Source organism: Scomber scombrus, chromosome 7, assembly GCF_963691925.1.
Source record: "Scomber scombrus chromosome 7, fScoSco1.1, whole genome shotgun sequence".
Taxonomy (NCBI): Eukaryota; Metazoa; Chordata; class Actinopteri; order Scombriformes; family Scombridae; genus Scomber; species Scomber scombrus.
The window spans coordinates 854,066-881,137 of record NC_084976.1 but is presented as its reverse complement, the minus strand read 5'-3'; the positions used below and the strand labels follow the sequence as shown (position 1 = coordinate 881,137).

Here is a 27,072-nt window from a genome sequence, read left to right as displayed (position 1 = left end):
CCACACAGCAAATAGAATGAATGAATATATATTGATTTGTGTGTATGTGTCATGTTTATTGTAATTATAGATATATGAAAACAAAGCATGATATTATATTTTGTTTTATTGCACAGTAAATATACATTACAGCAAGGATGACAGGTGTGTAAAGACCTGAGTGTAGCTGAGCTCCAGTCAGCAGGAGCGTCATTAAGATCTCATACAGATCTCACCATAGTCATCCTCTCTGTTCATTTAGTTGAACACAAATCATTCCTGCTGGAGGCTTTCTGACCAATGTTTCTCACTAAGGCTGACTGCAGGCTAACATCAGTGCTGCTGCTGGTTTCCTGCTGGTTTGTTTTTTGTTTTTTTGCTACTGCTTTAGTGTCATCTTGCTTTTTCCTCAAATTCTTGTTGAGTGTAAGGTTCCCTTGTAGATAACAGCTTACATATCTGTGGGCATGGGTTGTTGTTTTTTTTTAATCTCTGAAGATAGATTTAAGTGCTGTTGTTGTAGAATGAATTTGCTTGTCTGTCTAAAGCTGTAGTGAACGTGTGCTGCTGCTTAGCACTGTGGGCCAGGGGCGTTTCAAGCCCAGACCATCAGGGTGTTCCCTGCCTGGAACACTTCTGCCTACATTTCATTTTACTGCATTGTACTGACTACTGACTACTGCAAAACATTACATTTCAATTGAAATTACATTTTTAATAGTAATGTTAAGATAATTGCTCTGGATAAAAAGGACATACGAAGGGCAGCTGAGTATTCTAATTAATCTGCTTTAATATTTTTATTTGACTGCTGTAATGTTTGTGTTGTATAAATAAAATAAACCAGCAGGCTAATGACGGTAGATTGAATTGAAACACTTGTTTATTTGTTCAACCATTAGGGAATATCACTTGTTTTGACCATCTCATGCTTTTCTCCAAGTTGTGTTACTTACTCCCCAAGTGTCCTCTATCCTTTCACTCATGTTAACTACATGACGAAATCATGTATTACCTTTTGAGCATTGTTCCCACAACACGTTTACATATTCACAAAACAATCAATCTTAAAATTGTGCTGTATATAAGAATTTAAGGGATATTTCCAAGATGTGCATATATTTTTCTCTGTATCCACTTCTGTTTGCTGTGCTTGATGTCCGTCCTCTCCTACAACATCTATGATGTACACAACACACTACAGATAAGGTCATTGAATTGCAATAGTGACCAAAGATAGCTCAGTTACCAGTCAAACTACTGTCTATGCTTATCTGTTGACAAACCTGGAGATACATGAATAATGGCAAATACCCAGTGCACAACAAAATGTGTATTTACCATGGAGTGGTACTGATGGAATCTGCAGGATGCCTGTTTCAGAAGATGCCTCAATCTTCCCTCTAACAACACTTTACTGCAAAGTGCTCTTGAGTTTGTGAAAGATGCTTTCAAATTCAGATGTATTTATTGTAACACTCAAAATGAATAATTAGTTATGTGCTCTCTTTTCCTCTTGCCAGTCTTTACTTTCCCTTTTTCAATAAAGCAAAATATATTGAAATTGAAGGTGAGGACATGAGCATGCACGCAGCACCTGAGAGAAAAGAGCTGCAAATGAACTGAGATTATATACAAGAAGACATTACCCAGCCTCACCCACTCCCTCAGTCTCTATTTTATCCACACACAGGCAACAGCAAGGGTGGGGGTAATTAAGTGAATTACCAAATCAATTTCCTAATGATTAAAAATGTCTTCCACTGTCAGAAAGATTCGGGCTGGTCAAAAGACATTCCCGCCTAAAGCCCCAGAGGCCTGATGTTGACGACGCTGATGCTGTGGGTCCATTCTGTTTTGTTTTCCTGAAATCTAAATTGTGGCATTTGTAGGCACAAAGAAGTTAGAAATGTACCTCAATGCTGCATTTCAAATGCTGTAACATAACACATTAATCAGACATATAGAAGAGTGTTCAGTCTGTCACACAGAGACAAATGTAACACTTTTGTGTGTAGGTAGGTATATTTTTGAACTTTGGACATTAGCTACATTAGCATTAGGTTAGCTTTTCCCCCCTGCTTCTTTATTCCATGCTAGACAAACCACTTCACTCTGAAAATGTTCTCAAGATATTAAACAATTTCTTTAACCTGTTAAAAAATATGCTGTGCATTTTTGACTCTTTGTAACAACTTAGAAGACCATTTTATTCTTCTTCTTTTTTTTTTTTTTTTTACATCAATATCGAAAATATGCTTTTTAAATGCCATCAGTAATGGACTCCTCTACCTCAGGAGTGAATAAAGCCAAAGCTGCTGCTTGGATTAAGATTAATTCAAAAGTCAGTGGTTCCCAAACTGAGGACAACCAGGAGACTTTAATGTCCTTCCAGGGCAGTTTAATATAATTTAATTCTTATTACAAATGACCCCAATTAGAGATAATTTAAGACTGACTACTACAATCATAGGTTTCACTCCCACTAATATCATCTCCCCTTGTGTAGTGTAGCTTAATGCTATTTTCACGTTGAATTTCATGTGGAAAACATGTAGCCTAGTAATGACAGATTAGCCACAAGTCCAGCACTCAAAGTGGTACTAACTCTGTCATTGGAGAGCGGAAGAGGTCTGTGAAGCCAGTGGTTTCTGCTGACAAAGCCACCAGTCATAGACTTAGCAGGCCAGGGGAGCAGAGAGCAGCCAAGCACAGCACTGCTCGCCGTCTCCCCTCAGGAAAGAAGCCTGCGTTTGATGGATCTTCACACAGGTTTCCTATGAAATGTGAGGTCCTTCAGGCAGGAAGACATTTAGGGTTTTATTATTTGAAATAGACTGGTCACTGACAGATGGGCCTCGCTTTGCTTCTGGCTCACTACTTAAACTGTACTTGGGGGATTTATTATCGTACTGTGTTAATGTCATATGAAGGATCCTTAAAGACACGTTAGACCTCAAAAGCTTCCTGGAGGATTTTGTCCCATTGAACCCCATTACAGAAAAAATACAATGTTAGAGACTTTGTGTGTACACAGAATTAAATATAGCCATAGTGTAGATAGAAAAGGCAGATCTGTGACAGTGAAACTAATGTTAAAAGCAGACATCCTGATGAAACTTTCAGAATGAGATTTTCTATATGACAAAGGAACAGATAAGTGTGTGTTGTTGTGGTCAAGTCTGTTGCTGGAGTCAGAAACATGACGTCAATCTAAAACCAACATCTCATTCACTTCTTTGATGAAATGTTAAAGACAATGACAGACAGACAGCCTTGTCTGGCACACTGCATTGTGCTGTTTATTACATTACTATGCAACAGGCTGTCCAGTTAGGCCACAGACAAGACTCATCGGAATACATGGGATGTTTTATTGGTGTAGAAATAGTAGGATTTGAATGGACATTGCCAGTGTTTCACTTTACAGCCAATGTAAATAAATGTGCCACCAACACATTTTCAGTTGTCCATGTGAAAGAACAGATATACTTCTAGTTAAATGAATGCATCTGATTAAATGTAATAGCATTATGCTTATGGTGTAACAGACCCACATCATACATCAGCACTCAGGTTCAACCATGACGAGTTTTTCTCAGCCCTGCTTATTGGTGTCAACGTTGTACAGGTGTGGTGAAAACAACCAAATTTCAATCAGGAGAGATCAGAGATGAAGTAAAATATGTTTATTATGCAGATGATATTAATGATTAGGTATTGTCATAGTCTTTGGCGCTTGGACTCTGCAGGGAGAATTTTTGAATCGAAGGACGTAAGTCCTGAGCATCAGCATGATAGATCCTCCATGGAGTCCAGACACTGGTGGTGGTGCTGATGACTTCCATCAATCAATCTCAGGCCAAATCACAACGAGTCATCTTAAGGCTGAAACTGATCGGGCTGATGAAGTTGAAGTGTTGCTTTGAGGAATCTGAAGACTGGGTGGTGATGGGGAGATGGTGGGTCGCACAAAACAGCATCGAGAGAGCACCTGAGCAGAGAAAGAGAACATTTAAATAGACAGCTGCAATATGATAGGCTGACAATGAAGGTGTGTCACCGTGCTATTGGTTAGACTTGACCAGGTGAAGTGAACAGCTGATCTGTCAATTGATGCTCCAGAAATAACAGCAAGGAAAATATGAGCTTTGACAGAGATCAGTATGAGCTGTGAGAAGGATCAGGATGACTAAAGAATGAGAAATAAAACTATGATGTGAGCATACAAAAAGGTGGACTTCCTGTCTGAACGTTCGCTAAGCTTCATATGTTTTGTAATATATTCTGTTTGTGTATTAATTTTGTCAACAACATTTATAAAACTGTTTGAGGGCAGATGTCATAATCCCCATTAGTAAGTGAGGGCAAGCAGAGTGACGGCAACATGTTCATTTGGCAAAAGAAAAAAACCAAATCCACAATTCATACATAAACATATTATCTGTGTCACACTATGAGACTAGAAATCTGTGATATCTTATCTACACACAGTCAACAGAAGCCTGGTTTAATTTATGGTACAAAGTAATGTACTGTGTGTACTTATGTATAATCATCTGTAAGATTAAGATGTAACAAGGTCAGATTTATAGGAATTTACATGAAACTTGTGATTACATTGTTATGTACTATAGATTTATGAGGAGTCATGTAAACAATTGGATGCAATTTGTAAAAGGGGGGGGGGGATGCTTTTGTTGGGGGGCCAAATATTATCATTGGAAGGTCAGATTTGCCTACTGTCATACATCCTTTTCTACATGCATAAATCCTTGATTTAAAACCACTAGGCAAACTATGGTTTTGTAAATACTTGTACACAGCTATCTCAATCAAATAATAATTTTCCTGATAACTGAAATGTATATGTTTAGAATATTTGCCAAAAAACATTTGAATATGCAGCTAAGGCTGAAGATTTGGGACATTTTTTTGCAAGTTGTGACTGTGCTTCTTGGTGTTGACAAAGAGTAACTGGCATAAGATTTGGTAATTATTGCAGTAAACTGTATTCATAGCAAGCAGTGTCATCAGGTCCCCCAGCAAACCAGATGGTTGTAAATACAAATATAGGACACTCGTAAAACTTTTTTATATGTGTTTTTCACACAAAAAATCTCAATCTGAGACATTCTCTCCTAGAAAATCCTTTGAGATGGAAACTTAACACCCTCTCTGTGAACCTCACTTCAAATTGTGGACATTGAGGCCTTTTAAAAACAAAAGATCAAAATGTCTTCGGTTGAACTGGCAACATTTCACATCAGGTATGCAACCTTTTTAAGAAGCCATAAACTAAACGTGGTGGTAATGTTCTAAAGTGTTAGCATGAAGCATCAGAGCCAAAGAACTGGCAAGAACCCATACTGTAGGTATTGTTCTTCTGTCTATGTTCTCTATCTCTATTTACCAGTTCAGTTGACCAACAGGGCAGCCACACATAGCTCTCTGTACTACTTGTGTTTTGTCCACATAGCACATGCTTTAGCGCTTTGCCATTGGTATGTGAGGTAATGGGAGTGATGAGTAATAAAGTGACTGATTACAGGAGTCAGGGGCCCTGTGTCGGCTGTGTGTGACAGCTCTCATGTGACATCAGCTTTTCTCTCAGAGGGAGAAACTGTATAAAAGAACAGCATCCATACTGCTGTGTGTGTGTGTGTGTGTGTGTGTGTGTGTGTGTGTGTGTGTGTGTGTGTGTGTGTGTGTGTGTGTGACAGACCACAGCGGCGCCAGTTGTGCTGGATCATTTTCATGTCAAGTTTGGATAAATCAGTAGTAATGTGGGCTGACTCTGCTGCCTGCAGGCAGTCATGCTTGTGCCCCACACCCTCAACCAACCCCGGAATTTCCCCGTGGATCTCACTTTACTAGAATACTCGAGTGTATTTCAAATGACAGTCCACTTACAGCACTGTCTTTACTGTATGTATATTGAATATTATTTGTAAATATATGACAAGTACTTGTTATTTTTTGTGGAAATCCATAATGAATAGATTACTTAATCAGCCTTTTACTAAAATGAAGCCTCCATAGAAGCTCCAACTGTCTCTTCATTGCAATAACTGTTAAATGAAATATAGAACGCACCGATGATGATGTTTTTCTTCATACATACAGACTCAAATAAGAGGATACCAGTGAATATCCAAGCTGGCACTGAGTGCTGACATGCAAAGAGTCTATTGTATGTTAATGTATGTGAATTATATGCTCAGCACTAACACTGGTAACATTTTGTGTAGAGTTGTGAAGGGGATCATCCTCCAGGCAGTACGACCATCGTTCAGCCCTGCTGCTAGCAAGGCAAACTTTCTTAGTCACAGAGTGGGGTTGGGTTTTCTGTAGCATTTTATTGAATCTAATTCCAGTTCTGAATCTGAAACCACTTTGAATTCTTTATCAAATCTGTTTGGGTTTGGTTTTACTTAAAGATTCAGTTGAGATTGGTTGGCTGAGAATACAGAAACACGACTGTTTACAGTGACGGATCATGTTTACAAGCTGAAGAAACAACCTGAAAATGAAGTGAGCAGCATGTGAACTACTGATTACCAATGTATCACACGTGGAAATATCAGCTGTAGTAATGACTTTTGCATGCCTTATCTTTCATGAGGTACTTGCTACAAATACTACATGGAGAACCTGAATATATGCAGTAGTGTTTCTCTCACTGGCCCCACCCATAGCCTTTACTTTGGGTCACATCACAGATTTTTAATTGCTTTTCTGGTCTGGCAATTTTATTAATATAAAACCATCATGGATTAAAATGACAGGATACAAAGAGTAACTGTAGATTGGGGTGTCCTGTCAACAGTAGGGAAACTATAGGGAAAATTCCCTTTTGGTCGGTGGGGGATTTTCTGCAATACCACGAGTGGCCACTAGGAAAAACCCAGCAGGTCTAAACGGCCGCAGCGTATCCAGATCTCTTCATACATCCATGATCAAACCACACAGATTATTTCAGTGGGTAAAATGAAACCTGCCTCACTCATAAGAAGTTGTAAGTCTGGGCCTCAGTGAAGGTTTTTAGTGTCTCATAACACTCTCAGGCTCTTCAACCACAGCCAGTCAGACAAAGAAAATACAGAGTAGAAAAGCAGATATCAGTGCAACCCAAGTATATTCGTGAATGTCCATCAGGTATAGCGGTTGTGCTTGTGTGTATGGGTGTATGTGTGTGTGTGTGCTTGTATGTGAATGTGTGTCTTCCATCCACAGCATGTGTCAGTGTGGCTGTAGCTCTCCCCTGAACCTCTGCTCAATGCAGCCAGTGTTGTACTAAAGCACAGCAGACTCATTCATGAGGCTGTGCAGCAGTTTGTGTAAACAGTCCTCCTTCAGCTGGTCCTCTGGGAGCTGGAAGTGTGACTTTCTCTGTTGACGGATGGGAAGTAAACGAACAAGAGCATCGTTAGTCTTGGCTCCTCATGCCTCTCCTGCTCACACTGCACACTGGTTAATGTTGGCCACTGATCAGCACAGGAAGGAACAGAGGGATTAAACATGTTGATGTGTTATTATGTGGAGTATGATCAAAGAACTGCTTTAGGGTTCATTCAGGTCAGGAGCTTCCCATAGAGGAGGAAGTATAGTTTTTGTTCTGGTTAAGATCAAAATCCCCCTTCTTTATTTTATTTATTTTTTAAAAATGGGACTTAATGGAACAGTTTTACAGCTTGGGAAATATACTTGATATCTTCCGAGAGTCAAAAGAAGAGAACATTTTGATTTTGATGTAAACATCTTGAAGATATTTAACCTAGATTAACACAATGATTGGAAATGGGGTTAAATAGCTTATCACCATCAGAAGGTTAGGTGAACTATACATTGTAAAAACTTTAACAGTAATTAACTGGCAGCAAGTGATAAGTAACTTATTGTTATTTATTTAACAGTAGGTGACATGTTACTATGAACAGTTAATATACTTACTGTGGTTGTATAAATGTAGCAGTATTGTAACTGTACAATGAAGTAGTCATTTAATGATATTGTACTCAAAATCACAGTAAATCCTGTGAAATGAAACACAGTATTAGAATGATACTTTATGTATGGTTAGAGTAGCTGTACTCTATTGTAAAATTAAATACAGTCATTGACAGTTACAGCACAAGACATTTTGCAGGAAATTAGAATTATATCGCTCATGTAATGCTCTAAACTTTAAATAACACTTTTACATTTAAGGTAAAGGTAAGATAAGGTAAGGTAAACTTTATTGATTGACATTAAAATTGACATAAAAGAATAAAAAAATTAAATACGCAATAAACAATCTCTAAAACAATCTGTCATTATATACATCTACAATATACATACATTTCTTATACTATATATAAGTGTGCAATGTTCCTGAGCTGTGGTGTTGTACAGTCTTATGGCTGATGGTATGAAAGAGTCCCCCAAGTGCTTTAAGGCACATGGCTGAATGGTTCCTACCCATCCTCCTATGCAATATAAATCTGATCTGCTGACCAAACAGCACAAAGCATTTACTGACCAATAGTGTAGTCCGTTTCATTGTCTTGTATTTGCTGTGCATGCTTCATCATAAAAGCCAAACGACTGCATGGACATCAACTTAACACAGTAAATAAAAATCATTTTAGTTTCCAGTTCCTGGTTCCTGGTTCTGCCTGAGGTTTCTTCCTGTTAAAAGGGAGTTTCTTCTTGCCACTGTCGCTAAGTGCTGCTCATGTGGGAATGTTGGGTCTCTTTAAAATTAAAACATGAAGAGTTCGGTTTAGAACCTGCTCTATGTGTAAAGTGCCTTGAGATAACTTTGTTGTGATTTGGCGCTATACAAATAAAGATTGATTGATGATTGATTGATTGATTGATTGATTGATTGATTGATTGATTGATTGATCAGGATTAAGATAGACTTTAGTGTGAGTGATTACTTTTGAATTGACTTTTGAGTTGATCATGTTATCATGATGATGACATATGGAACACATTAAAATACTTAACAGATCGACGGGCATATAGACACTAACTGCATCAGCCTCTACATCCAGCTGGGTAACATCTGGAACACACTTACTCACACAGTTTGGTGGTAGACAATAATCTTCTTTGCCTCATTCTGCCATCTCTATCAGACCTAGCATTAGACTAATTCATTATTAAGTTACAGAGGTGAAAAAGTCAGACTGATACACACGTTAAAGTGCTCTGACATGTTCTACTAACACAGAGGAGAAAAAAACTAACATCCATGACGTTAAGGCATGGTGACGAGTGAGATTTGTAACATAAAGCTGTTTCAGTTTAACACAATGCTAATCAGAATAATTATGGGTTTCTTTTACTACTGAGCTGCCAGAGATCAATGTCAATAATTTAACTACAAATACTAGCTCAGTGGAATATCTGCTATTCTTCTTCTCCTTCTCTTCTTGTGTATTAGCAGTCGGCAGACAGCTTTCAGTGCATAACTGCCAACTACTGGATTTTATCAGTTCCACAGGGTAAACTATTTACAGCCTATTTACACCCAAAGTGCTCCCATTCACAACATTGTCCATTCTATAACCCAGAAGCAAGAGTCTAAGTTTGTGCAAATCCCTCCCTCAGTGTTTCATCCAGCTTCTCTCCAGACATGTCCACAACATTCAAGAATCTCCTGGCAGCTTCCAACACCATCTTAATCTTTTCTGACGTCTCCATGTATTTCAAAAGCATAATTGATAACCGTGGAAATGAATGCCAAAAAGCTTTTTTTTTGCATTCATTTGTTCAGCTCCATTCCTTTCCTGCTCCAGTTCCTTGTGTACCGCCATCTCATCGTTTCTCTCCACTCACTTCACAGCTTCGGATTAGACAAACCCATTTCTGCTCAGCTCTTACTCACTTTCACTTCTTTCATCCTTTTTGGAAGCTGTGCTAGCCCTGTATAGTACTTTGCAGGCACTTTGCTTGGTCTTTACAATCCTACGTCATCTGACTCCTCTCCACACTGCAGCAACATCGTCCATATTCCTGACAGCAGAAACATCTGAGAGGAGCCCTCTCATATGGTCTCACCTTGTAACACATAATCCAGGCTTTCCGGTACTTCTCCTTTAAAGGTCAAACATATCCATTTACTGTCCTCTTTTTTTTCCCTTTCCTCTGAATCTTTTCATTCTTCCTGTTTTGAAATTCATCTTCAACCTGCTCATAAAACTCTGCATCTATACTGACAGTGGCACGCTACTTATTATTTCTGTCTTCATTGCCCCTGGTCCAGTTTAGAAGCATTCAACACAGCTGTGATCTTTATATATTCACAGTTTTTAATCCCAGACACAGATACACAACCCATTCTGATCATTCACGTCTAGTCATAATGACTAACTTAACAGCTCTCATTTTGTCTTCAACATACTTTTCAACCTCATGTGGATTCTTGAAAATGCCATCCACTCTAGTCATCGCTAACATTCTAACTAGATATGTCCCCGTTTTCCTCACTGGAATCACTTGAACACTGAATTAATTCTTCTTGCATTTCTGTTCTATCCTCATTTTCAATTTCGCTCTCAGATTCCTGATTTTCTGCCATTACCGCCATCATCATCATCCTCCTAATCCACCATGTCTGGTGTTAGTCAGGACTGAGTGTTGAAGACTCTTATGGCTGGGACACACAGGCTGTGTGAGCACGAGTGTGCATTGTGGAACTTCTTCGATTTCAGCACCAATGTTTGTTAGTTGCTTCTGCAGCACGTCATCCAGAGATCCGGGGTCTCGCCAGGGCTGGGCAATTAACCCAAAATATACCTAAACCGAGATTTAGACCCTCTAAACCGACGTAATCTTACTCATGTCGGTTATTTCGGTTTTTACAATATATTTTATTGTAGTTAAGCTATGTAGTTCAACTACATATAGTTTAAGTCTCCCCAACACTGCCTCTCCTCCGCTCTTCCTACTCCTACTCTATCAGACTCGGTCATTTTATTGGGCCATAATGCAGGATCGCTGATATTAAATATCTGATCAGTCTCTGATCCATCCTGCTCTGACTCTCTGACGGGGCAGCGAGCCCCTCCCGCTCCACTGGGACTCTCTCTCTCTTCTCTCTCACCGGTAGCCTGACTCTGTCCCTCCGTTGCGGGGCAGCTCTCCCGCATCACTCTCTCGGTCACCTGACTGCAGCTGGATCTCTCTCCTCTCTGACGGAGCTACCAAACTCAACTGTTTCTGTCAAAGATAACGTGTTGTGTCAGGCTTTTATACAAGCTAATGGACGTTAACATTAGAGCTGACCTGTTAGGTTACGTTACAAGGCTGCCGGTAAACGTTGGCTGCGCTGTTTCTTACCTTGCTCTACGTTGACTTTACTAGTTCCAGCTTCATCGTCACCACCTTTTTTAAATATTTGTTTAGAAAATCTCTAAGGCCTCTATTTTCTTCTTCTCTTCTCTTCTTCTCTTTTCTTTACTTTTCTGAGCACCGGACTTGTGCTGACCGGACATTTTTAGTTACTGAACTTCAAATGACAACATCAAATTTTGATCAGTGGCCAAACCATTTTTGTGTTGGGGGTGGGGGGGTTCTTGACCACTATTTCAAGGGCAATTAGGAAGAAAACAATTAAAAGATTTTATGTAACTCAAATTTTACAAATTTTTTCCACAAATAGGCCTATTTTGAAAAAATTATTCCATAATTTAATGTGGGCCCAGTTCTGGGCCCGGGACAACAGACCCGTTTGTCCCCCCCTATCGGCGGGCGTGGCTCTACCTCCTGAGCAACAGCTGCCCCGTTATATATCTGTAAAATAAGTCAAAGACTAGAAAAAATACAAAATGACATCACTGAAGGTCAGCTTGTGTGCCAGGGCACAGAGCCTTTCTGCAGGGAACTTCTTTTGTGGACTCCTGCTCACTTTCTGTGGTATTAGTTCAAACTCCTGCCTATCTCAACTGTGTCCAGATGGAGATTTACGGTTGATATTTTTCTTATATGTTGTCAGTTTCCGTTTTGTTTTATTGTGCAAGCCATAGCAGTTCAGCGACACACACATACAACCAATCAGACTTCAGAGAAAGGCTGTCATGACCTGATCAATTCTTTCATTTGCACCATTAATTTGAGAGTTTTATTTTAAAGTATTACCAAATAATCTTCAAATTATGGATTTTCTTTACAAAAGGAAAAACACAGCTACCACCTTAATGGTTTCTGCAGTAGTGTGAATATTATTGTGACATTATACAGTACTGTTATGTTTACTGTGACTTTTTTACGATCGTACAATGGTCTCTGTGATGTTCTACAGTAGTGTGTTGATAATAGTCATTTCTACAGTATCATGATGATCACTGTGTTTTTATGCCTAACACCAGAGATGAACCATGACTATTTAAACTGGGCCTTCAGTTCAGCCAAAACAAAACAAAAGCAGGATTCCCACAGTGGGTCTCAAACCTCAGCCTCCCAGACCACTGACAAATGTGCTGACCACTTAGCCACAGGTCAGCTCTGCCAGACACACAGACCTGCGGCTATTTACAGAGATAGACAGTGGAGCAGAGGAGGGAGATGGAGACAGCCATGTAACTCACACACTGTTATATGACATGATTCTTTTTCTTGCTGACAACAAATGATTTTCAATTATTTTTAATGAAATACATATTCATAAAAACACATTATTTGTGCTTTTCTGAATACTACGTTTGGATTCGGATCCATTCCCAATTTCTGTGTGACCTCACACTAGCACAAGCAACATGAAGAGTGAGTCTGTTGTATTAAGTGCACCTAAACCTGCTGTTTAAACTACTAGGTGATGGAAAACACATCACCAACTGCACCACTTGTGATTTGAATACATGGCTACTGATACCAGCACGTAATAATCATAATACTGCAGTTGCAGAGATCTCATCAGCGAAGTTTTACCATTTTACATTATCAAAGAAATCATTCAATCACTCAAAATCAGCATGGAGAGGTGCACAGAAACTGCTGTTTGCAACTCTCTATCTCTCTCTCTCTCTCTCTCTCTCTCTCTCTCTCTCTCTCTCTCTCTCTCTCTCTCTCTCTCTCTCTCTCTCTCTCTCTCTCTCTCTCTCTCTCTCTCTCTCTCTCTCTCTCTCAAACAACAAACCCAACATGATGTGTGCTGTTACTAAAACAATTAACAGATGTGTCCACATAACAGTCTTTATGATCACTTATTAACTGTTCAGATGTAACAGGAGCGTAACCAAACAAACAACATGACAAGACAAGATGAACTACAGCATGTGTGTGTTGAGCTAAGCTACAAGTGGGATAGCTCTGGCCTTCAGGAAGGGAGGAGGAAGCTCTAGACTCACTGTAAATCAAAATGTGATTGGTTCATTCACGCATCACTTTCTAAACAAACACATGTGGCTATGGGGGCTTTGGCCTTCTGTCCCAGTTATGAAGTCCAGACCAGTGAGTGAGCCAGCTTTTCTCTGCCTGGAGGCAACAACAAAACATAAAAAATCTGATTGGATAAATATATTTTCATGGTGTAGGGACAGTAACCCTTTAATCTCTGAAGCAAACTTGAGAGAAAATTAGGTTAAAACTAAAAATAGGAGATAAGATTACTGTAAAAACCAGTGTATAAGTTACACCAGTGTATAAGTTACACCAGTGTATAAGTTACACCAGTGTATAAGTCACAGTCTATTTTGGGGGCTGTCATGCTGAAAAACATTTTTCTATTAAAGACAGTTTTATTTGAATGTTTATACTCCAAAACTTTCTCAATTTACTTTTATTTGAAACACAATCAAACACACATATAACACCTGAAACAGTGTGTTGGGTTGATGGTTAATGGTCTGGTAATGATTTGCTTAACTGAACTGGAGCGGTATATTAACTGAGACCAGGTTCAATTAGGCTGGGTTTCAATTAAACCTTTTAAAAGAACACGATAACTTTACATATTTAATATAGTGTGTACCTTTGTGCTTACTCGAGTCCCAAAAACTCTTCATCAGAGCTGTGACTGTGCGTAAATAGACTACTGCATCCGAGCCGTACTTTTGCACATCGCACTTCAACATCAGTTTGGTCTGTAAATACTGAAACATCACAGCAACTAGTGTCTGAAATACTTCTGATCAACACACAATCATTTTTCTGTACAGCACAGAGCATTAATGGCTCATTAATAGTCTATCTACTTTCTTTATCTGCCAAAACAGCTGGAACGCGCAGCGCTTGCTTGACACCGCTGTTTATAGGATGTTATAGTTCATAAATGTGGACGCTCACATCATTATGTTTAAAGTTATAGTTATTGTTATTGTTACAGTTATTGTTCTTAGTGTAGCCAGCCTTTTACATACCTAACCTTACCTTACGGTTGAATAGGACACACTGGTGTATAAGACACATCCCTCCACTTTTAAATGAAGAAATATTGAGTTAAAGGCGCGTCTTATACACCGATTTTACAGTAATTAAATCATAAACTGACATGTAACATTTAAATGCTGATATGGTTATTTCTCTTAAGGCCTCGAAGGCCCTAAGGGTTCCCTCTGCCTAGTACTCAGTACTATACTGTAAAAATACTCACAGTTATTAACTGTGCAGAAACACAGTAAATGACTGTGGATTTCAGAGCCATTTCTACAGTGTGGAGAATCTAAATTGCCTGTCGGTGTGAATGTTTGTCAGCACTGTGATATACATGTATACATGACACCTGTTCAGGGTGTTTGAGAGCAGGATAAGTGGTTTATGGAAAAGATGGACAGAGGAATCATGAAAAACGAAACATTGGTTTCAGGGAGATTCATGGATACATGACAACTACAGTAGGTAGAGTCAATTTGGTGAAACATATAAAGAATAAGAATTTAAAAAGCTGTCCCAAGGTTCGCACATTGCTTTAAAATCTGTAAGTACAGATGGTGAGAGAGATGGACAGTAAGGAGACAGCCATGTTGAAAAACAGCAGCAGCAGAGGTATTTCACAGGTGGCTGTGAGAATCCTGAGAGCTGGCTGGACAAACAGTCAGAAGCTGAATCAGACACAGTAAATCCTTGTGCTGCAGTTGATTTCTGCTGTCTAGTCTCTCACATAGACATTTCAAATCCACTCAGTATGAAACTTTTTCACATCAAGCAAATAAAAATGATTCTAATTAGCTTATTCAGAGCACCAAGACAAGTGACTGACAGGTGACACATTCAAAGAATAATATGCTATGTCCTTCACAGGCAGCCTGAGGGGGATGTAGTTTTACTGTATGAGCATTCTTCCTGCATTTGACATATTAATCCTCTGCTGATGTTATAGCAGTATGGCTACACTTTCATCTGTATAGTACTGGCTCACCAAGCTAATAAATCACTGCTGGCTCCTGACCAACCAGTAAGAATGATGAAACTTTCATTTCCCAGCCTGCAAATGCTGGAACACACAAATATGGAGGAAGTAGAGACATGCCCCAAAACAGGTGTAAACAGCATGTGATTGTGTGCAGTAATTTATTTTACCATTCTGTATTAACCTGCCACACGACTGACACAGTTTGCATCACATCATACACAACTTACTGCTTCCATGCCCACTGAGGATATGTGTACAGAAATACACTTCAGAGCTTGTTTTTCTACTCATCAGATTTAGACTGTTGGTTGCAGATAAAGTATGATTTTGTCAAAATGTGAAGAACTACTGGCAAAAATAATACAGATACAAACAGATCAGGGCATTGTGATGTCATAATAAACTGAGTGTAATCAACCATATTGAAAAAATAGTGCAAAAAAACCTCTCTCTCTTTCTCTCTCTCTCTCTCTCTCTCTCTCTCGCTCTTTCTGTGTGTGTGTGTGTGTGTGCGTGCCTCTCTCAGCTGGTCCCAGTCCATCTGTCTCGCTGGTTGCTGTGGTTGTATACTCTCTCTAAACAAACCACAGTGTCTTGCTAATCCCCGGCTTCTGCCTTACGTTACAGCCATCAATTTAAGACCTCCAGGCCTCCTAATTCACCGTGCTTTGGGACACTGTCAAACACTCCTTCACCGCACACATGGTTTCCAGTATTACGTTGTACATGTGTGTGTGTGTTCCGGAGCATCTGTCAGACATGGCAACACATATGGCTGTCAGTGCTGCTCGTGTCACCCCGGTCCTGTGTAAGCGTCTGTCAAACACTTCCACACACATGGTTCTAAGTAGTGTATGAGAGGGATTGTGCTGCTTGCTACTGTGCACGGCTTCTGTCGTACTGAGGGAGCGTGTGGGTGTCAGGGTTCCACTGCGCTGGCTGTCACAGTAAAAGTCTGAGGCCTGTAGGAATATTAAGCATTACATGATTCGATTCCTTTTATGTCTTTACTTGATTTATGCTGCCTACTGGATCTTGCTGTTGCTTGTTTGCTTATTTGTGGATCACATGACTTCTGTATTTTCTGACAATGCATACTGATGTGAGATTCCGTCTTGGTTTTTTTTCTAAATCTCACTTGCATTCTCTGCGTATTCTCTTTTGTTTTAGTGTTTCTACTGTTTTGTTTTATTTATATATTTTACATTTGGAAACTGTAAAAACACAAATGTACACATTTGATCTGTGTTTATTTAAAAAAAAAAAAAAAAAAAAAATCAGTTGTTGTATTTATCATATTCTGTAAAACATTCTCCTGGACCATAAAATAGTGATTGTGAAAGGATGAATCAAACATTTATTAATAACTGAAGGGGAATTTATGAATGTGAATTGGTGTAGAGACTAATTATGAGTCAGAATATGAACAGTATGTAAGGGTTAAAGGAATACTCCCCAGATTTGACATCTTAATACCAGTTTAGTCTTTAGTAGTACAAGCTTGAGAAAACAGTATAACGTCCTTTTCGGCCCGAGCTTTGTGAAGAAGGGTAACCCTGATGATGTCATACTGATGTCATCAGTGTTATCCAACCATGGAACACAGAAAATAATAACAGCTATGATTAAAAAAAGCCTTTCCGAATAACAAGCCTGTTTTAAATTAGAAAAAAAGAGTTGGACAGTTGGCTTACACCATACCATGATGATGAGCGTCAAAATGCATTTAGTTCATGTTTTAGTTCTTGGCTCATTTGGTTCATTTAGTGGCCAACAGCATGTGTTGTCCTGAAGCCTAATAGGCTTGAATGCATATTTCAACAAATCATCATAGTAATTGCTTTGTCTTTAAATGTTTTTTTTACCATTAACATAACAGGGTGCTCTAATTTAACATGTACTGACAAGTACAATATACTGTTTTACATTATAGTGTAATCAGAGAGGTTCAGTTTCATATTTCAACTTTTCAGAAAGAGTTGAAAGCAAAAATGTGTTGTGCAGTGGAGGCTGGGAACACAAGCAATGATGAAAGTGGGTATTAACTTCAGTTGTCTACTTTATATCACATTGTATACCTGTCTAATATAAATGTACTGTCTACAAAACATTTAGTATGAGCTTATTATTTCTGCAGCTTTATGTGAAGAGGACAATCTGTTTCTGTTTTTTATTACATTTTTAAAATGAGTTACATAAAATCAATCATCACAGTTGTTGTGTTTGTTATTTTGATCCAAGAAGTCCATCCTTATTTCATTGTAGATCACTTGGATAAGAACATGAGCTCACTGCCTACATGTCAGAGTGAATCTTTCACTTTTCTCAGCACCTAGAAATCACCTGTCTCTCTCTTTTGTTTCAGATGTCATCTCTCCTACACACTTCAACCCTTACTTCAGGCGGCTGACCTTTGATGTGTCCTCCATGGAAAAGAATGCCTCCAACCTAGTGAAGGCTGAGCTCAGGATCTTCCGTCTTCAAAACCCCGGGGCCCGCGTGTCTGAGCAGCGCATTGAGCTATACCAGGTACACACACACTTGCCCATAGTACACACACCGGGTACACACACACACACACACACACAAGCAAGGACAGCTGAAAATGAAAGAAAAATATATATTTATAGGTTATTAGAAAGTTGGAGCACATGAATGACTCAGATGAAACTATTATTGTTGAATTGTAAGTTCAAAAGATGAACACAGATAATATTTAACAGGGAACTCTTCATAAAGAGTTCATGAATTGTGACTAATGGCTTTATTAATGAGTCATTAATCATTTACTAGATTACATTAATTCATTCAACAGCAAGACTGACTCTTTGACCACTTACCCTCTGGAAAACAGCTGCACAGCATCTGGACCAGAATCCATTTATTAACAACCTACTAATATTTATAAGTGCAGACTTGGTGGAATGTTGTAAAAATTCTACGTACTGACCCACCGGCGTTAGGTGGGTGAGTAGACGGTTAGGGCTGGAAAAAGCTATTGTTTTTATTATCGAGCAATCCGCTGATTCTTTTTCTTAATAATTAAAAAAACATTAAAAAAGAAAATCAAATTGGAGAAACTGAAACCAGATAATTGAGATTTTTGCTTGAAAAATAGGTACCAATGAATTTTCTGTCGATCAACAAATCAATGAATTCACTAATTGTACCTACAGTAGATAAAGAGTTCTTACAAAGCAACAACCCAAAAGTGGTTCTGAATAATGGCTGAACTGATATAAAGAATACATCACTGATACTTTTTATACTCAACTGCAATGTGTTATGATTTTGCTTATATGTGCCTCTGACTGGCTTGTTCTCCATAGTAATGTCAGCTGAGATGAAAAACTAATTGACAGCAATAATGTAAACCTAAAGGATTTATACATTACCCAGGATACTGCTGTTTCTATGTTTCTATTAAAAACACTGATGAGATCATCAAAATGACAAAGTGTGTAATGTATATTTAGAAGAAAAGATGTACAGGATACAGTAATTAGCATTAGCAGTAACAGACACACTTACTGTGGCTTCAGGCACTTACATTAAGTCAAGCTTCATCAGATTTCAAAGAAAAGCTTTAATAATAGTGTTTGATTGGCAAGTGAACTGTAGGAAGGGCTGTGTGCATTAATAACACAGAATTATGAGCACCAGAAGAAGAAGAAAAAAAACACGGAAATGCCACGTCTAGAAAACTAGAATAACAACTCTAATGTGAATGCGGTGCTGTTCACAAGGGTCTGTGGATTATTGTAGTGTTTCTAACACAGTGAAGAATTTAGGTTAGTGATTTGGCCCTGTAGTCACCCTAGGCTGGCTGTCTGTCAGCCTGTCTGCACCAGCCAGTTCACATGCTATGTTTACATCCAGACAAGGGGATGACAGCTGGGCTAAACACAGCTCCAAACAGGGAGATTTTCTCACGCAAACACAGCGCCTGTAAATGTGTGAGGGAGGAAGGGACAGGCCGGTACAAAGAGGGAGATCCGATAATATCCACCTCGTACACATCCATCACACCCACACGCACACACACACACACACACACACACACACACACACACACACACACACACACACACACACACACACACACACACACTTATTCATGTCTATACATAGCAAAACGTAACACCTCATCTAGAAATATTTCATCCTCTGAGGTGGAGTTTTTACTCTGCTGTGATAAATATCCTGGAGATGTATCTATAGATCTTACAGTCAAATAACTCCTGAGACCTTAAGGTGCGATGCACAAGATTTTTTTTTAAAACTTTTTACATTAAGTTGAAGCACCATTTTTACAAAGTTCCACATGAGGTAAAACTGTAGATAGTTGCTGTTTACATTAAAACATTAAACTATGAGATTACAAAACTCAATACACAACTTGATTCAAATAATTTATAAATTAAATTTAAATTTTGTAGCTAATCGACCATGATTAAGGATGATAATACTATGTGTTTATTAATACATTTTAATACCACAAGTCATAGAATTCTGCTGACCTTGCTGAAGAGTTAGAGGTGTGCAGCCTGTCCCCTACAGCTCACTGTGTAAATACTCCTTGCAATATTATAATATGATTCACATTATTGATGATCGTTGGCTCTCTGAGCCAACCTTGATGACACATTGTTTTCCTGTAGCTACTTCACAAAAAAAGCAACCCTTTGTTTCAGTAATTGAATAACTTAAAAAAAAAAAAAAAAAAAAAAGTGTCATGTGACAGGATGTATAACTACAAACAGTAATGCAGGAGTCCACCACTAACAATGAAAATGATGAGTATGTCGAGAGGTAATTATTGAATGTTAACACAATGACTATGGAATGACTATAACAGAGAAAATACCATACATCGCTTAAAAATGTTTTTTATCATGATATTTTATTCACATTTTTAGGTTGATCATTTTAAGGTTTCAAGCTGTTTACATTACCTCTCGCTGCCATTTGAAGCCTTCTTTGTGCAAATTTAAGTAGAGCATACAGACGGGTGACAGAAGAAAAAAAACAATAGAAGATTTTTTTGTGATCCTTGTTAAAGACCTTTCCAAAAGATTTTCCTCGTGTGGGGCTTTGATGGTGGTGGAAAGTTTCAATACCTCCCCAAGTTGTTCAGCTAGGTTAAGATCTGTCTGTGAAGGTCATAGCATATGATAGGCTTCATTTTCCCTCTCATCAAAGCATTTTACATCTCCAGCTTCTCTCAATGATCTATTGTTTGTGTCTGAGCTTCACTGCGTCCTCTGTCAGGGTTACCACACCGGCCCAAACAGGAGATCTCAGCGAAAGCAGTATGAATAGTGTTTTACACATTAGGCCGAGATGAGCCAAAGTAAACACATGGTTCTGAAAGACTGCAGAATAACAGAGGTCTGTCCAGCATCTGGTTCCGTTCTCACTGCTCCTCCCAGACCTGGCCAATCAATCAGAGAGAAAAGAGCAGGCTGCTAGACCTCAACTGATGCTTCAACCAGCAGTCCTCCAAGGCTACTGTTGCTGCTTGTGTCTCTTCTGTGTTGATGTATTGTGTGTTATGTTATGACTATGCAGGCATACAAATATAGAGGCATCGAATAATACTGAAATATTATCCAGGCATCTATTCAGAAACATCATTAATATCTGCTGAATTAGACAGCATTTAATTACAGCTGTCAGTCCATTAAGATATATATTTAGGTGGTGAATTCAATACAATTATCAGACAACATTTATTTCATCCTTAACTAGCACACACTCTGCATTCATTCTGAGAGAGAAGGGCTGTACAGTAATGGGTCCATGAACAGGCCTGCTCAGACCAGTGCTGCAACAGTGCTGCAAAACTTCTGAAGGGGATAAAGTCAGGGTGGACGTTTTAAAATATCTTAGCGAGTAGGTCAAGGTGGATGTTTGCAAGAAATGTCCAAGTTTGACAAAAGAGATTTAGTATGTTAGTTAGTATCCTGTCTCCTGCCTACAGTACTTTTTTAACCATCTTTCTCTATATGAACCAAGTAGTTTTAGGTGACTAAACCTAACCAAACATTAACCATAGAGGTGCTATTGTGTTTTTTAAGCACAAATCAACACCCTGCCAATAGGTGTACCAGATCAGAAAATACTCAATTACAAACAACCTTTCCATCAACTTGGGATGATTTGTTGGAAGGACTGTGGTCAATACAACTCTGGGTATTTTATCTTTTTACCAACTGAGACAGCACAAGCACGGCACTGTGGTGGCTCTGGCTCAGGAGGTAACTCTTATAAAGTGCTATATAAGTACAGTCTATTTACAATTTACCATAAAGAACATGAAAAATGTTTTTTAAAGCCTCTTAGTGCAGTTATCTGTCATTTGTTTCACACGTTCCTCTTGTGCCTCTGTTGTCCACAGATTTTAGCACACAAAGACCTGACGTCTCCAACACAGAGATATATTGACAGCAAGGTTGTACGAACACAGACGGAGGGAGAATGGCTTTCCTTTGATGTGACAGAGGCAGTGAGTGAATGGCTGAACCACAGAGGTGAGTGCATGTTCATGTAGTCAGTTATTATCACTTATTAGATGTACTATATTGTAACATCACCTTGTCATGACTTTTCTCTCTCCACAGACAGAAACAGTGGATTCAAGATTAGCCTGCACTGCCCATGCTGCACGTTTGTACCATCAAATAACTACATTATTCCCAACAAGAGTGAGGAGCTGGAGGCACGGTTTGCAGGTTATTTGATTCGAAAAATTGTTAGGGAATATTAAAGGATTAGTCTGGTGTTATTATATATTTTCTTATTATCAACAAATCTCATGAAAAGACCAAAACCAACAATGTATTAGTCCATCTCTCAATGCATACTCTGTGTCTTTACCTCTGTGGTTCTCATCTTTAAGTCCATTGGTTTCTACTGAGAATATAGTTATATTTTCAAAAGGGCTCAGTCATGTCATAAAACATCCTGCTCCTGGTTTTGGTGAGTGGTACCACTGTCCCTGTTCTGAGAGACGCCTCTCAATCAGCTGTCGGTTTAGAAGCCAACACAGAGGCCGATTTTTCTTGTGTTTGCTGTTGGGACACAACCACTCAATCAGTTAGGGTCTAAGCTAAGTATCTGCTGCTGATTAGTAGTGGCATTTCATATTTTGGTTCAGTACAGACTGTGTTGTTTGGCACTGACAGCAAACTATAAGGCTGCAGTGTTGTTGGCATGCTTAACTTCACTGCTGTGCTGTTGCTGTTCAGATTCATATGTGAGTATGAATTACTGGCATTTATGGCTCCTTTGCTGTATGCCAGGGGTATTCAATTCAAATTCACTGAGGTCCAATTTGTGAAGATGTGCTCAAGTGAAGGTCCGGAACTTGATTGTGCTTCTTAAATAAAGTGCTTAGTTTTAGAAAAATAAAAAAAGAATCCTTTTTACTTTTAAACTTAACTTAAACTTAAACCATTAACATAATTTCAAATTTAATAACTTTATAACAAAACATTTCAACACATATGAACTCTGCTGTTAAAACTCTATGTATGTGTATGTCCTTCTTGATAATGTACAAGTGATGAATCATACCAAATGGGCTGAATTGGTTTTAGGCACATTTTCTCACTCCAAGAAGTTGAAGTAAATTTGAAGGTGTTATATCATAATGAAATCCGTAAGTCCAGCTAAACTCCTGCTCACTGTTGATATGGGAGGTCAGGTTCACTTCAGTTGTAGATTATTCTTTTGTATCAAGACAATTAGTATCTCACCATATCGTCATAATTAATGGTGAGTTACATCTCAGTTGAGAAAGGCTTTGCTAGCATTCAAGGGAAACTGTTAAGTGTTGCTTCACATTGGTTTGTTGGGGACTATTGTCAGCAGCAGATCAATCCACATTTGGTGGTCTAGTGAGTATTATCCAGCAGCAGTATTTCTTGTGTGTGGAAATGAGTCAAAATAAACGCCAGTTAAACTAAACACTAATATATTTTAATGGAGCTTTATGGCACAGATATAATAAGATATATCAGGCTTTGGATACACACATAACACTTGTGAGTAGTAGTTGTTAAGCTTGAGTCTACACATAAGATTTGTTGACAAGAATAATTAAGAATATTGCCAGCTTTCTGCTTTCTGCTTTATTGTGACCTTTTTCTTTCCAAACAGCAGTCAAACCTCTAAGCTGTTGTATTTAGAATGAGTAAATGTCAGTTTGTTGGGTACTCTGTTTTAACCAGTAAATGTTTTTGGCTACACTACTGGTGTGGTTTGGTCCACTGCATTCCAGAAGATGCATATTAATGACTTTAGATGTCTTGGTCCCATGACTGGATAGTTTTTACCTATCCAGTGAAATATATCTAAATCTATTTGACACATGTTGTATATATGTGGTCCCCAGAGGATGAATCTTCTTTGGCTTTGGTGGTACCCTGATTTTTTATCTACCGCCATAATTTGGTCAGAACTTTTATTTATTCAACTCTTTGGTTCATTACCAAATACCGCAAAACTAATGACATCCCCATCAGCCTCAGCTCCACTTTGTCTAATAACTTTGCTTATGCTAACAAAGTCACTGTGCTTAGCTGCAGCCTTACAGAGCCTCTAGCATGGATAGAGCTTATAAGGCTCTTCAGAAAAGCATTCATTCACTTGATTGTACACGTGAAAAGTGACTTACCGTATTTTTCTGAAGATTAAAAAAATAGAGCTTGAGGTTGAGACCATTGGCAGGTCAGACCTGCCCCTGGTTCCTCTTCCTTAAAAGCATATTAATACATATTTAGTCTTAAGAATTCATTAAAAGATTAAATCAGATGTTTTAATCTCCTTGCAATTAACACTAATACATGCATGTAGTAACATGCCGCTGGTTGATCTCTCTTGTCCTGATTCCAGGTATTGATGACAGCTTCATCCCTGGTGGTGACCTGAAGGTATTTAAGAAGCGGCGGCACAGCACTCGGGCTCCACACCTTCTCCTCATGCTGCTGCCTTCATACAGGCTGGAGTCCCAGTCCCAGCACAAGAACCATCGATCCAAGAGAGCCCTGGACGCTGCCTACTGCTCCAGGTACTGAACTGGAATTAGACCAGACTCGTTCAATACAGCATGTACATCAGCAGAAGAGGCCCTTCAAAATGAGGTCTGCCTTAGGTGTCAGAAATCATGCTTAATTCCTCCTGTAATTTGAGCTGTTAACAGCTGTTTTTATTTAATGATAAGCAGCCAATTGCTCCCCTTATATTTGCCCGTAGGCTCTGATACTTTGGCTCATATAAGCAAATAAATGAAATAAAATCCAGTGTCAATGATTATGAGCTTTTTCTCCATGACAACGGTTTGTCAGAATTTCTGCTATTTGCATTATATTGACATTGTGTTGACACAACACACAGAAACAGTCTGTGTCTATAGGCATAAAACTCTCCATGGAAAGCCATAGTAATGAAATTCCGTTGTGTGGTGGCTGCCTGCTGAAGGCAGAGTGAGGTAGGCTTCATTACAACTTTTATAGGCTACGGAGTAAAATCTTCCCACACAGTACTGGAAGAATTTCTCTGCTCAGACAAGTGATAAAAATGATATAGTGCTACATGTACTGTATGCCACTATAATATTACTCATCAGTCTTTTTATTCTCATACAAGTAGTAAGGATCTATTCATACATTACGAGCACTTTATTCGGAGGTCAAAAAGAATGTGTGCTCACTTTCAAAAAAGCCCTCACTGCACACAAAAACTGAAAGTGCACAACTACAGTTAGTGCAGCAGGTCAAAGCAGACTTCTGCACTTGCCTAAAACTTGGACCAAAACAAAGGCCCATACCCACATCTCTATCCAAGCCTCCCAAACACCGACTGCTACTGCCAAATTTGAGACTCGAACCCAATCAAAGGCCTGAAGCTCTGCTTTTGTTTTATTTCATTTAGCGCACCAGGCTAATGTAATGTATTGGCTGAACTCTTTTTCTTGTTTGCAGGATGCAGATGGTTGGCACAATCAGAGAGAGAAAGACATTTCTTAATAGATTACTTTTCAAAATAACCAAACCCGACCCAATCTTAAAGCTTCACATAACGAAATGGCCTGAACCTGCCCCAAAACTTTGGGACCTGTCAGCTTTGTGTCAGGCAGCAAAACTCTAGGCCAAAGTTGAAGTAGGAAGTCTGCCTGCATGTTGCTGATAGTACCTCATTGCACAGGAAAACTGCACTCACAACTACAGTGGCTACAGTGGGTCAAAGATAAGCAGGAAGTGGGACTGTAAACAGTGGATGTTTAGAACAGACTGTTTTATTTTACTGCTCACCTTCGTTTTCTCTTCCAAATAAGTTTGATTAACCTGGACGTTTAAGATTTTATATTATTATTAGTCATGGGAATGATTGGTTTTAACTACCTGCTATCTCTTGGCCTCAGCATTGATGAGTAAAAGTTGCAATATTCAGAGATCTCAGACTCTTCAACGCTGTCAGTTTCTTCAATCTACTGAATATCAAACTGTAAAAGTCAGATAGGAGCAGAAGAAGTCTTTGTGAAACTCTGTCTGTCTGCTTCACTACAACTCACCTGTCTTCTTCATCTCTTGTATAATCTGCAGAAACGTTCAGGACAACTGCTGCTTACGGTCACTTTACATCGATTTTAAGAAGGACCTGGGCTGGAGGTGGATTCATGAGCCCAAAGGCTACGAGGCCAACTTCTGCGCAGGGGCCTGTCCATATCTGTGGAGTGCAGACACCCAGCATTCCAAGGTACTGTATGGCTGAGAGGGTCAAAGGTTCAAAAATCTTGTTGGGTTACATGATCATTTATGCTCTGAAATCTTTATCTTCAGGTCAGATTTGTTTTCATGGTTTGGTTGTAATTCTTGTGTTCTCAGGTGTTAGGCCTGTATAACACCATCAACCCTGAAGCATCAGCATCACCCTGCTGTGTCTCCCAGGACCTGGAGCCTCTCACCATCCTCTACTACATTGGCAAGACCCCCAAAATAGAGCAGCTTTCCAATATGAAGGTCAAGTCCTGCAAGTGCAGCTAGAAGCTCTTACAACCCATCACAAACACTCTCTCCCTTCCTTCACATAAACACGCACACACATGCAGTGGACTCGGGCATACATGCAGTCAAACCGCAGCTGTCTCTTACATGCACTATTATGCTCACAAAAGTATTTCTGCACACACACAGTCAGGTGTGGTGTGTTGGAGAATAGAGGTACAGAATAAATCAACTTCAATGCTAGTTCAGTTAACACGCTCACACACAAGATACAGGACCAGTGATGTCATGATCCCAGAAACATGACTTTGGTACCTACAGAACAGGTACACTGCTGTCTTTACATGACATGATTCAAGTTTTGGGTTTTGGCATCAGTTTGTCAACGTGTTTAAAAAGACTGATGTGGACACCGAAAACTACCACTAATGACTTATGATGCTGTAACTCTAGTGGCCACTAGGTTCTGGTTCAAAAAAAATCTGACTGTTGAAATTTGTTCAGAAAGTTGAACTAGACTGATACATTTTGCTGGGCCAATATTTTGCTGGATATTAGCAATTAACAAGAAATCTCAGGAGAGAAATGCTAAATAAATATACGTTGGAGGTCATTTAGATACAAGTACAGACATTGTTTTAACTCTCAACCTCAAAAATCTAGTATTGGTCAGTTTCTTTTAAAAAGTATTTGTCAAAATACAAAGGCAATGGATGTTAATGAGGACTAAGTGCCTTCACT

The 27,072-nt window shown here is 39.0% G+C and overlaps 1 protein-coding gene across 1 annotated transcript in view; it reads left to right on the top strand.

Moving 5' to 3' along the window:
* tgfb2 (transforming growth factor, beta 2) overlaps window positions 1-26,844 on the top strand; it is a 53,683-nt gene extending 26,839 nt beyond the window's left edge. The window contains exons 2-7 of the mRNA XM_062422605.1: window positions 17,688-17,851; window positions 21,723-21,855; window positions 21,946-22,056; window positions 24,221-24,395; window positions 25,930-26,083; window positions 26,212-26,844. Of these exons, the coding sequence (XP_062278589.1) occupies window positions 17,688-17,851; window positions 21,723-21,855; window positions 21,946-22,056; window positions 24,221-24,395; window positions 25,930-26,083; window positions 26,212-26,370 (896 nt within the window). The 3' untranslated portion in view covers window positions 26,371-26,844. The remainder of the gene's footprint in view (window positions 1-17,687; window positions 17,852-21,722; window positions 21,856-21,945; window positions 22,057-24,220; window positions 24,396-25,929; window positions 26,084-26,211) is intronic.
* Window positions 26,845-27,072: the final 228 nt, after the last annotated feature.